This window comes from Ambystoma mexicanum, chromosome 11 (genome assembly GCF_040938575.1).
Source record: "Ambystoma mexicanum isolate Mex_15411 chromosome 11, UKY_AmexF1_1, whole genome shotgun sequence".
In the NCBI taxonomy this organism is placed as follows: Eukaryota; Metazoa; Chordata; class Amphibia; order Caudata; family Ambystomatidae; genus Ambystoma; species Ambystoma mexicanum.
The window spans coordinates 1,337,901,120-1,337,916,176 of record NC_090934.1 but is presented as its reverse complement, the minus strand read 5'-3'; the positions used below and the strand labels follow the sequence as shown (position 1 = coordinate 1,337,916,176).

The 15,057-nt window shown below is 42.4% G+C and overlaps 1 protein-coding gene across 1 annotated transcript in view; it reads right to left on the bottom strand.

The window, feature by feature from the left end:
• Positions 1–15,057, bottom strand: part of UNC13C (unc-13 homolog C) — a 1,404,640-nt gene that overhangs the window by 952,112 nt on the left and 437,471 nt on the right. Inside the window, exons 8-9 of the mRNA XM_069624856.1 lie at positions 12,246–12,465; positions 3,135–3,362 (exon numbers count right to left, since the gene is read on the bottom strand). Coding sequence (XP_069480957.1) covers positions 3,135–3,362; positions 12,246–12,465 — 448 coding nt within the window. The remainder of the gene's footprint in view (positions 1–3,134; positions 3,363–12,245; positions 12,466–15,057) is intronic.

Genomic DNA, 15,057 nt, shown 5'->3' with positions numbered 1-15,057 from the left:
CTGACAGTGGTCAGCGGTGGCTGTCCGCAGATCCAACATGGCAACCGTTTCAAGAAATATGATGCACCTCACGCTTTTCACCATCCAATCAGCCGGTGTGTCTGAATAGGGAATTAAGTCTGCGGACCGGACCCAGATATCACACATTTTCTTTACCTACTTTTTGGCCTACTACTGGACAGATTTACACCATATTTAGCCCTGTAGTTATGGTTAAGTTGCTCATCAGTGACATTTGTGGTGTCATCTTTGATGTCCTGGGTGTTAGCCTTAGCAGTGCACGGTGGTGACGCAAATTATGGTTTCTTCGCTTACCATAACTGCCAAATTTCATTTTCTTTTGGTTTTACTTTTAACCCTAACATCCCTTTAACAATGTTGTTTCACTGAATTTCATAGGTTTTTATTAGTGCAACTTAATCATAATGTCCCTTTAACAACGTTTCTTCACTGAATTTCATAGGTTTTTTATGACTTGAGTAATTATACTGGGACAAGGAAGAGTGAGGCTTTCCCAGCTAGAATACAACACATCACTGACACAAGAAGAGGAGGTAAGGAAGCAAAAGCCCACAGCAGAACCAATCTACGCGGTACAGCTTACTAACAGCAGCCTCAATGATCAAAAAGCAAGAAAGGCCTGGAAACAGCGTCAAGCCAGACCAGGAGGAGTGAGGAACCAGACGCTGGTTCTCTGGCAAGTGACCCGAAGGAAAGAGGCAGATAAAATGCTGAGGAGAGACCACTCTCTCCAGGAGGTCCATGCAACAGGGACCTGGTCAGTAGCAGAAACAAAGAAAGCCTGACCAGTGAAGAAAAAGAAAGGAGGGCAGACAACAGCGAGAGAGAGAGATGAAAACTGCAGAGCCGCTGGGGAGAGAACGCTGAATGCGGCAACAATGAGGAAGCTCCGCTCTGCTTCCAGGATAGACCAAAGCCCTGCTTCCCAAAGGTAGGGGAAGGGATGGGTCAGCTATTGGGATACAGAAGGAGCTGGATAGATTGAAAAGGCACATACTAACCTCCCGAGAGACGAAAAGTGATAGGGGGAGAATTACCCAGTTTGAGACAAGCCTTGGCAATCTCCCTATGGGGAACAGTACCTGGTAGGGTAGTACACCAGATCTGGTCAATTGGACAGTGTGTGAAACAGGGGCGGAGGTCCCACAGAAACAGAATATCAGAGCCTGGGACCCACATGAATATGTGGAAGCCCTGCCAGTACACATCACTGTCTTGGATACACATTGAACAGGGTGAAACCTGAATGAGAAGTGGACAGGGGTTGAGGACACCCACAAGTGCAGAGAAGTGCATAATCAATTGGCTAGAGGCCGAAGTGAATTGGTGAGGCCACAAGAGAATATAGAGGGGTGTAGAAACCGGAGGAAAAAGAAACAAGCAACAAATCAAATCAGGGGGAACCTGACACAACCCAGAAGGATCTGGGACAAGAGGAAAAGAAGTGCAAGAAACCAGGAGCGGGGTCACAGACCCTTTACCAAAGAGATAGACATGTTTTTGAACTATAAAATACATAATCTAGTCTGGCAGGATAGTTACCCAGGCTTGATGCTACATTGGAGAGTTGGAGAGATTTTGGAACATTGTGTTTTGGTGAGCAGAAAGCCTTCAGTCAGGTCTGGCAGGATTGTAAACCGGACCTGATATTACGCTTGGGAGCAGAAGGAAGCAAACCAGCAAAAAGGCTTCCCCCTTAAGTCTGTAAACTGTATTTGATAAACGATGAAGGGAGCATTTAAAATAGAACTTTGAAATTGAGGGTTCACTCACATTGAGAATTGAACATTTTGGCACTGCTTCCAGAACATGAGGAATCTCCTTCTGGAGCAAGGAGATAACCAGTTTTCCTTATTTAAAGTGTAAGGGACAAAAATAGGTTTGGGCACAGGATGTGTAAAAGGGCAAGATATGTATTTCCTTTTCTTTTACATTTAAGTAAAAGTCTTTGCCAACAAACATGCCACCACTGCATCAGACTCGTACTTCTGCACTCTTACACTCCACTGAACTATTTAGTCCTTTTCTGTGATGTTTTCGGATATAATCAGTCTATCTGATTGGTCTAGAAATGTCAGTGCTCCCAAAAACCCAGAAGCATGTCAATGGAGTAAACAGGTTTCACCATTATATTTGAACCTACCTTTAGGTAATTTGTAAACAAACTGTTGGGTAGGTAAACACCAAGTTTGCAAAAGCATGCTTGTGACATGTTCTCTAATGCAAACGAATAATTTAAAAAAACATATGGGACCCACTGGTAAACCCCAGCCCCTTCTTACTTAATGGAACAACACACAGCTTTCCAAAAATATTCTGTCAGTCTACTTTTTTTGTATGTTTCATGCAGATTGAATGGGACTACAGTTAAATTACCTACAATGTGATTTTTTTAATGGTGCATGCAACTTAACCATACAGAATTGCTGTGTGAAACTCTATAATAGTAAGCTCACTCTATAGATCAAGACCTATAAATACATGCTACCAATTGTCATGTATGCATGTTTTCATTCATATGTGGAATTGGCCACTTTGTGTAAATCATGAACTTGATTTTATTATATAGAGATATTTGCCAAGCACTATTGGACATATATATACCACCATGCAAACACAAATGCAATTTGGTTAAAACTAGCAATCTTTCATATTAAACAGCAGGAATATTAGCATTTAAGTATTCTTTGTTTACTACAAACCGCCAAGTATAAAGTTTTGCTAGTGTATTGCGGAATTATTAATCTGAACTTAAATTACAACTCAGGAAAAATAGATGCTCTTTCAGAAAGATGTGGACACCTGAAAGCTCATATTTACACCACTGGACTGGGTTTGATATGGGTTCAAACCTCTGACATGCATCTCTGAATGCTGCATAGGAAAGTTGAACTGAGTACAATGTGAGTTCACAATACTTTCAGGTACCACACGAATCACACACGTCTAAATAAGTAACTAAAAATGGAGATTTGCAACTTTTGAATCAATCATCTTTTCGCATGTTGGAGCAAGCTAAATGATTGAAAACGTGTCAATAGTTTGTAGCTAATATTATTCTGAATGGACCACAGTTTCATCATCAATAATGAAATAGAAAAATAATTAGTTACCTGTGATGTTAATTTTAGCCGACCACTTAGAAGTCCCATCCAGCACACTCTGCTTGGCTTTCTTTGTGGAATGTACAAAGTCTTCCTTCGGAATGTGAAACATCTCTTGGATTAGTTCAAATACTTCAGGCCTATTTGTCTCTCTAATTTTCATTCTTTCTTTCATTGAGGTAATTATATTTTGTGTCTTGTCTTCAGCACCATGCTTGGAGCTCTTTTCTGCAGCCCCTGGAATTAAAGGAAATAAAGTGAGCAAGTCTAGAGACAACACAAGAAGAAACAAGTGGACTGCGAGCGAAGAACTGGATTGTGAAATTACTTTGTTCTGTAAAGGAGCATGTTTCTTTCCACACTGGCAAAAGTCATGGCTGGCAGATGAATCCCTAGAGAGGTACGGCCCATTCATAACTGGCAAGTGGTGGGTAGAAGTTCCCTACTTGTGTGACACATAGGTTCTACTGCTCAGGGTGTGAGAAAGCATTCAGCATCTCTGTGGGACCTTTTCTTGTGGTCCCGTCCTACAACGCGCAGCACAGGTACAAATGATAGGCATGTTTGGGTGCAGTATGCTGCTAGTTCATACTGGGTCTTCTGTCTTGCACGTTTAAATGTATATTATTAGTGGCCCCTCCACCCACACTTTCTCATGATGAACCCCAGAGTGTGTGTTTAGGAAAGTACGCATGGTTTTGTTTTCCTGCACAACACTAAAATAAAAATAAAAAGTAGCAGAACTTCACAGAGAAAACAGCATACTTTCCAAACTGGGTAAGAAAACAGGAGGAACTATAATATTATGCTTACAAATCACTAGTATTTTAAAACCAGTTCTCCAAACAAGATCAAGTATATTTTCTGGAGATAAGGTGAATGCTGCACAAACTAGATCTGATTCGATGACTCGTCTTTGATTGAGGTAGTTCCACATTGCGAAAATGTGATATGTAAGTAGTCTGCCAGCCAGTGACAGAACCAATTCTCCTTTCAATATGATTAAGACCTTTTGAAACTCAATTACTGGCATCTCTAGAGGCAAAAACTTCCAATTCCTACCCACTCGGCAAAAGGGGAATAATCAAACTATCGAAACCACAATCAGCAAACATACAACACCCATAGTTATGCATCTGTTGTAGAAAACCCTGACAGTTGCCCTTCCTCAAGAAACATGGGGCAACAAGAAGGAACGCAGAAACCTTTGGTACTCGCCCATGTATGTGACATAACTTCTGGAAATAAAACCTCCTTTTTATTTCTGGGATTGTTTTGGGCTACCATGGCTATCTTTGAGATGAGGCTGTGACTGGATAACAATGCTATACTATACTTTACTGTAACGGTGCAGATGTAAGGCTTGGATACATAGGTGACATAGTTTTTGTTATAACTTTTATTAACCAGTAAAAGGGTTGGAAAACAGCCTCTATTTCCCTACAGCAAAAAGATGTTCCCTTCCTCAAAGAAATCTAACAGAAATGTCAGGATGTCACAGGAATAGTCAGTCACTGTCGTTTCCAAAGAAAACCTACTTCTGATCCTAACACTAGTAACTGAAATCTAATGTGCAAGGGTGTTATTATTCAGGACTAAAGTGATGAAGACAGTTCTTGTCAACAGAAAGTTCCTAATGTCTCGGGTTGTCAAACAAAATACATTTTCCTTATTCACAATGTAATAGTCCAATGACTAGGGGTCAGCACCTTTCTCCTGGATTTCTTCTTTTCCTAGCTAGGAGCTTGCCCCCCCCCCCCTGTATGTAATTCTTTGATTTTTGATGCAAAACCAACGTTTCCAGTTTTCCTGTGAACAGCCCTTCTTTATCCATCGAGGCGTTATTACTGGCTCACTCTCCAGCCAAACTTATCCCATGAAACTATAAAATTACGGCCGCTGCTAAACTTCTCTTTTCCTCTTCTTGGGTCCCAGAGTCACAAGATTTGTATACTCTCCTGCCAAGCATATGGTTTATTCTTGTTTATTTGTTTTTGCGTTTAGGGTCCCAGGCCCTCTTACTCTTCTCTTGCTCTTATATGTGTGCTGGTCCATGTGGAATCACAATAGCTTGGATTACTCTCCTGCCATGCATATATGTCCTTCTGGACTGTTTCTGTTTCTCTCATGACCCCAGATCCACTTACGCTCTTGCTCTCATATGGGTGCAGGACACAGACTAGCAATGCTGTTTCACAATAGCTTGGTTTCCTCTCCTGCCATGCATATATGTCCTTCTGGACTGTTTCTGTTTCTCTCACGACCCCAGATCCTCTTACTCTCTTGCTCTCATATGGGTGCAGGACACAGACTAGCAATGCTGTTTCGCAATAGCTTGGTTTCCTCTCCTGCCAAGCATATAAGTCCTTCACGACTGACTTTGTTTCTCTCAGGGTCCCAGACCCTCTTATTCTCTGGCTCTCATATGGGTGCAGGTCCCAGGCATGAAATACAATTCTGGCCTGCTTGCTTTACTCTCCTGCCAAACATATACTTGTTTCATATTCTCTCTGTTATTCCCAGGGACCTAGTCCCTCTTACCTTGCACTCTTTAGCTACTCTTGATTCCTCCCGACCTGTAGCACCTCTCAGTCTGCCTTCATACCTGGTGGTGTGGTTTGTGTCTTCCAAGTGGTGGTGCACAGCTGCAAAGCTCCGGTAGTATTAAGGTGCTCTCTTACATCAGCGGCGGCTCCACCAGTTGCTTCTTCCTTCTCGGGCTGTGCTTTCCATTTCCAGCAGAATTCGGATATCTCTGCTCTTCGGCAGTGGCTCTGCCATTCAATGATTCCTTCTCGGGCAGTGGTTCTTCCTTCCAGCAGCTCCTTCGTCTTTGGGATGCCCAGAGGCAACGGACAGAGTAGCTCCTTGCCCCTGGGCTACCTTTGTGCTCCCATTCGCCTCCATGCAGAGTGTCTCCTGCTGTGCTTCCCTGCTTACTGTGTCAGCATCTCCCGGGTTTCCTGCTCCTCGGATGGTTCTCCCCATCTTGCTTTCCCGCCACTATTTTGTATTCCCTTTGACCAATCCAATGCAGTGAAAGACTACAATGTTCACTCCGATTCACTGGAGTGATCATCATGCTCCTGGTCATCATCTTCTTCACAGTATTTTCATTGGAACCATATGAAAGCATTATATTGGTTGTTGTCTCAGTCATGTTTAATATACTAGGTTGGCTGCTTTCACAATAAAAGATATTGGGCATCATCACAAGATTTTTTTTTTAAAACTTTGTTTTTTTTATTGACATCTTCCATATAAGGTAGGGTGCGTGAGCAATCCCCACCAGCAGTACATCAAACAAACATGAATGTCAGTATTTTCAGTATTTACTCCCTTCCCAACTCCTCCCTCCCACCCCACCCACCCACCCACCCACCCAATTTTTCAACATACCAGGTTTTGAGGTTTTGTGAGCTATAATAGCTGCGGGGAGAACATTTGTTTATCATTTAGTTATTAGACATACCAATTGACATAGTGGGGTCTGCCTGATTATCAGCAGATTAGGAAACAAGCTGGGTCCCTGGAGGTGGTGGAGAGGGGCATGATATGGAAGCGTTGTGAACTATATTTCACAGACGCATAGAGATGCAATCCTCGTTGAGAAGAACTGCAGTCCATTCTTGTACAAAGTCTTACATAGTATCATTCGTTATCGCAGTGAGTTTTTCATAAGTAAAAATCGACCTAAGTTTGCAGAGCCATTCCTCTTTGGACGGGGCTAGGGCACTTTTCTACTTTTGGGCAAGTGCTAGTCTCCCCGCTCTCAACATTGCCCAAATGACCCTCGGGAATGTGTTCTGTTCTGTCTCCGGCACAGGAGTACCCAGGAGGATTTCCAGTGGTAGTAGGGACGGCAATACCCCTCTATATCCTTAATCAACTGAGTAGTTCCGACCAGTAAACCTGAATGACCGGAGATCCCCACCACATGTGGAACCAGGTGCCTCGATGACATACCCTAGGGCAAAAAGGGGATACATCCTTAAACAGCTTGGACAAGGTGGCCGGGGGACGGTGCCATGAGTGGAGTATTTTGAAGCTGTGTTCCATGGCAGCGGTATACCATCACAAGGTTATTGATATCCCGGCAGCAAATGCGCTGGCATACCGCCAACGCAAATAGAGTTACTGCTACTCGGTCTGGCACTATTCGCACCAGATCATGAGTAGCAGTAAGGTGGTAAGTCCCCATTCCCCATTGGCTTTGCCTTTTTTCAGTTGTTCTTTACATGGTGTAATGAGGAGCAGCCATTTGGAAGTGCTGACACTGACCCACTTGTGCAAACCAATAGTACACTTGCAGTGAAGGAAGTTGAGCATGCAATGAAGCAATAGAAGGATTTAGATATTGATTTAGAGTGATTGGTTTCTGTTATTAAACCAGAGCAGAAGGAAATAAAAGATTACATTACATAAATATTCCTGCACAGTTTAAAACATGATAACCATGAATGCTCCTGTGTGCAATATCACCTTTTCTTGTTCTATGTAAGTGTGTTCTCATTGAAACCTTAGTTCCCACGGGTGTGAGTCCCCATTGCACAAAACTGACCAAGGTGTAAACGTGCAAAAGTGAAATAGCAGAGCACAAGAAAGTGCTAGAGATAAGCTGAAAATGTATTCCATAAAAAAGCAGACTATCAATTCATTAAAAAACGTCAACAGTGCAGGGATAATTAGAGAAGCAAACATTCAGAGTGCCTGCCCAAGTGAGTCCTTTGTGCCTTATTAGGTCTACCTTAAATGGTAAATAATTCAGCTTGGATAGCAAAATATGGACTATTAAAATCCAAATGAATTACAATTTCACTAACAATGTATTTTATTCCATTTAAACTTTCGAGAGACTAATGTTCCAAACAATTAGCGCAGAATGAACAAATCATGGGCACTCAGTATGACAAAATCTGTCACTCACAAAAATGAAGATCTGTACCAAACATTAAAGTGTGTTACATCAGGTCATAACATATTTAGCAAGCATGTTATCCAATGTTTATTTTAACAAAGTGCAAAGTGGGTGTAAAAACGCTGAAATAAATCAGTGAACAATTATCAACGTGATGCCTGCACTTGAGAATAAATGTGAAAAAATATAATTTGAAAAGACACTTCATGCCTAGAATTGAAGATATCGGACATGTTTTGGCCCAACCAACATTTCAAACTATACCATATATTAAACAAGCATTCACAAAGCCAACAGCCTGGGCTTGTGTTCAGGCATTCACTAGGCACTGGCATATTGATTCTGCCTGGCCATAAGATTACAGCAGATGGAAAATAGTGTGATTACCTGGGCAGAAGATGGCAGTGCCTGGCAAATGCCTATCTAATCCTTCAAACCTAAGCCGTTGGCTTTGTCGTTGCTCGTTTCTAACAGGACTTCAGTGTATGAAAAAGATATATTGTCTTGGGAGGATAGCTCAGGGGGAACATGCTTGTCTTGGAAGCAAAATAACACAGAGTAACATAGGTTCGATCCCTTGGTCCGTGCTCAGAAACCTCTGGGTATTAAGCGTGTTATAAATAATCTATCTATATTGGTTTTTGTATAGCGCTAAATCGCCAAAGGGCCTCAGAGCGTTCAATCATCATTCATCATGATAAACCAAGTGGCTGATGGCACACTTGGTTAAGACATTTTTATCACTCAAGTAGACATTTGCAGGAGTAATTAAACCATTAACTCACAGCAGACTGCATAGAAATAACAGTGACAAGCTAATGTTTGCTGTTATCTCTTGATAGAATGAGCTCAAGAAGATCCCACGAGGATGTGCTTTGGACGGAAAGGGGCAGGAAGTTGAGGGAAATGGCTATAGGGATTAGCATTGCCAGGGGCAGTCAATGGGTGGGTAAATAGCCAAACACCAACCACAAGCTGTGTGTCCCGCCTTAGATGTCATCCAACGCCTATCTCTACTCCAATGCAATAGTTTGCACTTATAGTTGGCGCTTAAGCAACGCAAAATAGTCCAAACTTAAAACAATTATAAGAGTGATACAACGGATTAGTTAATTGAAGTGTGTCCTTGTTGTCATGCAATGGATTTCAGGATTACATTCTGATTTCTTAATGGACAAAGATAGCTTTACACAATTACTTTGTTTCACATATCAAAATTAGCCATCAAACCTGCATATTTTAGGGTGCATGACATTTTAGAGCAGTGCGTTATTTGTAATTATTTTGTCATGTCTGGACTATGCAATTTTACATCACCATAATACACATATATGCTGCTGTTGTACAACTGTTTAGTGCAGTTAGATTGTTCTGATATTGTAACTGCTTTGATGCAATGATTTAACATGACGGGACTCCCTGCAAAATATGACCAGTCGCCATTCTAATTCCTGCCACCAACAACCCTAGGCTGAGTGGTGACTCTCTGATTAGCAGTGACCCCCTGCACCACAGGGGAAGAAGGTGTGCAGGGTGAGAATTTGACACAATACTGTGACATTGACGGTTGAAGAGCACCTGCTTCTGGTGGATCAGTGGATATGTTCAAAGTTCATGCCAGTTTTCAGATTTGCATGTCACATGTGTCCAGGCTATTTTATGGACACATACTTTCAGGGAGATGGTCAAGGAATTATGACTTGCACATGGCAAGGCAACAGTAAAACATGGAGAACTGAATGAGTATTTTCTGGTGTTTATAAAGGACATTATAGCATCACAGCTATAATTACTGCTGTATAAAGCTGCAGAGTCTCTAAGGCCTATTAGTATCCAGAGGGGGAGGAGGTGAGGGGGGAGGGTTCGGCCTCCCAGTCAATGTAGAGAATCATAATGGGGCTTTACCACAAAGTAAAGCCTCCACTCCGAGCCTCTTCGGAGCTAAAGTCTGTCATCTTCCCCCACCGTGTGTGCAGACAGTTCTCCCCTGTGCCAACACATCCCTCAACCGCCATTTCCACATATTTACCCCGCAACCCCTACCCCATTTACCCTGCACTGCTGCATCTCTGATTTACAAATGGCCCCCATGGAAATGGAGAAGAGACTACATGTAGTTCCCTTTTCCCAGATCCATGGTGGCCATCTTTTTTTGTAAATTATTGTCGAGTTGAGAAACGGTTAACACACCGTTTCTCACCTTGAAGAAAATACACAACGTGCCGGGGCACACTTAGCAATATAATCCGAGCAGGGGGGCATTACCGGTCCGGTTATGCCCCAGGACCACAGTTAAAGCTCTCGCTTTGCTCATGCTTCTAGTTTATACTCCCCCCTGCTCAGATTATATTGCTTAATTGTTGGTTGGCACAGAAATGACAAAGCCTACAAGGTTGTCCAGCTGCAAAGAGAGACCCTTTATATAAAGTGGCTATGTCCCATACTTGCGTGAAGGATCATTAGGGGGGTTAGGACTAATTCTAAGCATTGCAGGAATGTCAGCTGGCTTGGCAGTTACTGGGCAGCTAACGCTTACATATTGTGGCATGAGCAGCCTGAGGCAAAGAACAGATGTCATGCAATTAGGATAGGCGGGGATGAGCAAATAGAATATACAATTCTGCTAGGGTAGGAAATGGACCAAAACAAGAGAGACCTGCCCTCTCGCAAAGCTTGTCTTGCCTGAGCACCATTCTATCCCGAGGCCCAAAACCCTGGGACTGGATTAACCCAACATTTGCCAATATCTACTCCCCATGGTCCAATTTGGGAGCTTTGATCCACAAGCAGGTTTCAAATGACTCTAGTAAGATTGAATGTTTACCTTATGAGCGTCACACAGAAAAAGCCCAAGTACTCATACATCAAGTATGAGCTATCCAATTGGGTAAATATGTCTTGCGATTCACAGAAATGTTTCTGTTAGGGTGAGTATTGAGACAAATGAAAAGACTAGAGAGCAGCACACTTGACCAGAAAGGTTTCATGCTGAGTCACTACCACAGACATATTTCAAATTTAAAATGTGGTAATTCTTATGTTCCCAAAATACTTTGCTTTTATGCAAATCGCCAGGAGTGTGATCCTTCAGATATAGGGTGGTGCTCGACTAGGACTGGGGCTTTGCCTCTCAGACCCACCCACATAACTCCTTATTCCCCCTTTCAAGGGAAGTGGGTTTTCCCAGAGTAAGTTGTTGCCATTTCCAGCTCTGGCCTCCGCTTATATAGTGCTCAATTTAACATGATGTTCCATTAGGAAGCGTGATGTGATACATTCGGTAAGCCCTATTCGAACATCAAAGTATGATTTTCTTGTCTAAAGACCTATTAAAAAATCATTGAATGTGTATATTGGAACAACATTCCCAGGGACATGGCAACTATGCTGGTTTCCTTGTCTGCTTCTCTGCAGCTGCAAAGAAATCAAACAAACTCGGTCACCCACTACCACCTTGAACTGAGCTTAGGATATTACAACACCCGGTAACATAACATGTCAACTCTATTTGAGAACTTTAGTTTTACTCTCATTTGCATATGCCTCGAACGTGGCTCTACTTGTGTGATTGATATGTATCTGACAAGAATGAAAACACTTTTACCCTGGTGGTATAATGCTAGTTTGATTTCTGGGGTATTTTGCTCTAAATGTACATTTGCTTCAGAGTGAGAAGAATGGTTATCTTTCATCAAGAAGACATTAGTCTTTTTTTCAACCAGCTGTCTCTCATTCCAACATGATTTGGCATCACGTATATAATCATAGTTTACAGAGTTTCGCAAAGTATATGTTTGAACGAGAAACATTGTGCATATTATTAAAATATTATAATCTAAAAATGCAAACATTTTACCTTGTAAGGTTCTCTTATTATTTGTCTTCCTTATACTTAAGGTGTAAGACAAAGCCAACATAAATTATATTCACATATAACAAATATCTGAGTATGCTTCTGTTGGACACATTTTCCAATACTCTGCATTCTCACGAGCTGGTGCAATGCAGTGAACACTTTTTGCATCCAGATTGTCTTGAGCACAAAGAGAAAGCAGGTGTGGATCGATGGCCAGTTGTAAGTAGAATCCTTATTAGGTGTCTTAACAACCCATCTGACCTGAGGGTAATGAGTCTTAGTTTCGGCCTCTAGACTGCAATATGTCACAAAGTATTAAACAAAAGAAATAAAAACAAACACTCACTCTGCAGGCAGTCAGCGTTTAACAGGTCTTGGCACTTCTCATGGCACTTGACACCACACTCTGTGCACCGCATGCCCTGCCTGGCGATGCCCCAAAGCAGCCCTTCACATTCGTAGCAGTAGGTGGGGGTAGTTGCCGTCCAGACTTCAAAATTGTGAGGGGTGGTTGAAGAAATTGGATAAATTAATGCCTGCAAGGTCTTTCTGAAGACATGCATTTTCTGTTGGGTAGAAAAGATCAATGGGAGACGTCTCAGTACAATATGCTGCTTCACAGGCCAGTGAGCCACCGTTGTAATGTAGCTAATGGCTGTTGCAAAATGCCATTTTATTTGTGGATCAATATAAAACCATAACTTGCATGCACATTTAATTTCCATAACAAGAGATTGTTCAATAATGGAATATGAACAAGCTGGTGAAATCCCTGCATAGAAAAAGCAATGTACTTGTTTACATTCATATGCAATGCTGTATTCTACAAGCTGAGCAAAAAATGCCACCAGGCGCCTGACAATTTAATTACTTTTTCAATACAGTAGTTGACATTTAACACATTCTACCTATCAGAAAAACATGAGTTTAAGTGCAAGGAAAACATGCATTTAATGTGGACTCTACAAGTGTGTCGCAAATCTAGCATCTACACAAAAATGTGGTTCTACCATACACAGCTCATTGTGTTTCCAGTGCCAGAAAGCCTTGCAATGTTGGTTAGTTATCAATGTAGGACATACAAAGGCAAACAAATAATACCTTTCAGTGTAATGCATTTCCAGAATATTGTGACATGTTTTGTAGGAACCAATGAGAAACGATGGGCCACAATGTGTTGCCTATATTGCTGACGAGATCTTATTCTGCACAGCAGAATAAGTTCAAACTCCATTGTGGCTCCATAGGGGTTCAAATACTGACAAGCAGAATATGTTGCTGCTGTACTACCGCAACCCTAAATACATTGCAGCACATTTGCTTAGCCACTTTAATGTGAGGATCTGCAGCTTTGGGGTCTTTTGCAGGTCCTTCCTTTGGCGTGGCAGTAGGCAAGGTCCCCAAGATGTAGGTAGGTATCTTTACCTCCTGCAGAGTAGGGCTAGAGAGCCTACTTTGGCCACCAATGGGAATGACTCGATCTTCATAAAAGGAAGTGTTGGACTGGTAGCTGCCATCTTGGAAATTGTGTGCGGTATGGAATTTGCCCAAGTTACAAAGGACTGCCCTTTCTTTAGCTACTGGCGGTTGGCCATTGGTGCTTGCTAGGTACTATAGCTCGAAACCAGTTAACCTTGGGGAAGGCGGGGACTCAAAGAAGGATTCTGACCAAGGTGCCAAGTGGGGATATCCTTTTGATGATCAAACTACAAATATAAGCAGTTTCTGAAAAAATGGTTAACAAGAGGTCTGCAATTATCATGAACCCCAAAAGCAACAACTCTGGTTATGTGTGTGGAAACCAACTACAAGATTGCGTTTGCCAACAACATGGAATTTAGAAGTATTCAATTTTGGGATATTTCTTGGTGGCTGACAGGCACGACGAGACCCGGAGGAGTCATTGTGGGAGTGTCAGGGGAGTGTATGTCAGTCTGTGTGTGTGTGTGTGCGTGTGTGTAGTAAGTGTGTGATGTGCTGGAAAGGGGGTGGTGGGTGGTAAAATGGGGGTTTAGGGGGTTAAATCTCCATGATTAACCATATGACCAGGGTGAGAGGATGGGGAAGGGCTCACCTTGCGAGGGGTGGGGTGCAGTATTTGCTATTTCGGCATTTTAAAGCCGACACAAAAACGGCCGAAAAAAAATCGGTCTTTTTTGTGCTCAGTCTTTAAAATGCGGAAATATCACATAGAACCTATTTTTTTTTTTTACTTGTACGAAAAATGGACACAAACAACAAAAGGAGGGGATTTTAGCTGAGTGGGAGTGGATAATAAGTTGCAAGGGTACCCTTCATTACAGGGTAAGCATTCTAAAACACCTATTGGAATTAAACTAGTGGGCTGTGGTTATTCCCTGACAAATTGCAAATACTAGATTTCTAACATAACAAAGGGACCTCTGGGTTTCATAGGGCCATTTCAGTATTTCAATCAGAACAATGACGATGGCTATGAATATGTCTTGTCAATAAGGGTAACATAATGCTTGTGGTTAATGTTGTTTGTTATGTTATGTTACTGGGAACTATACCATGCATTTCTGCTATTCAGATGGGCTCCTCCTATATTAATAACAATATGTGAGCTGTGCTATGTAAATTATATGAATGTTTGCCCTAAACACATACAGGTTAATTCATAGAATTTCGCAGAAAAGTGTCGCAAGCGGCTGGCGCAGAGTGTCCGCGTGCGATTGTCTGCGCCAGGCGCGTGCGCCAAAACCGATTTCCGCGCGCAGCGTATTCATGGATTTTAGGCTCCCAAACCAGCCGTGGCGCAGAGTATCGCAGCGACCCTGCAGCAGCGCCAGTAAAGCCCCCAAGAACGCCCTCACGCAAGGAAAAGCCATCAAGATCGTTAAATCATCGCAAAGGGCTGCGCTAACCCTGGACCAGTTGATAGGGCTGCCAAACAAGGAACACAAAGCGGCTAACGTGCATATCAGGGGTATGCGGGAAGTTTTACATGCGATTAGCCAGGGTACGTGTATGACAGGGGTACGCGTGAAGTTAAACACGCGATTAGCCAGGGTACGTGAATTACAGGGGTACACGGGAATTTTCACACGCAATTTGGCTGGGTACGTGTATGACAGGGGTACGCGTGAAGTTCTACACGCGATTAGCCAGGGTACGTGTATTACAGAGGTGCGCGG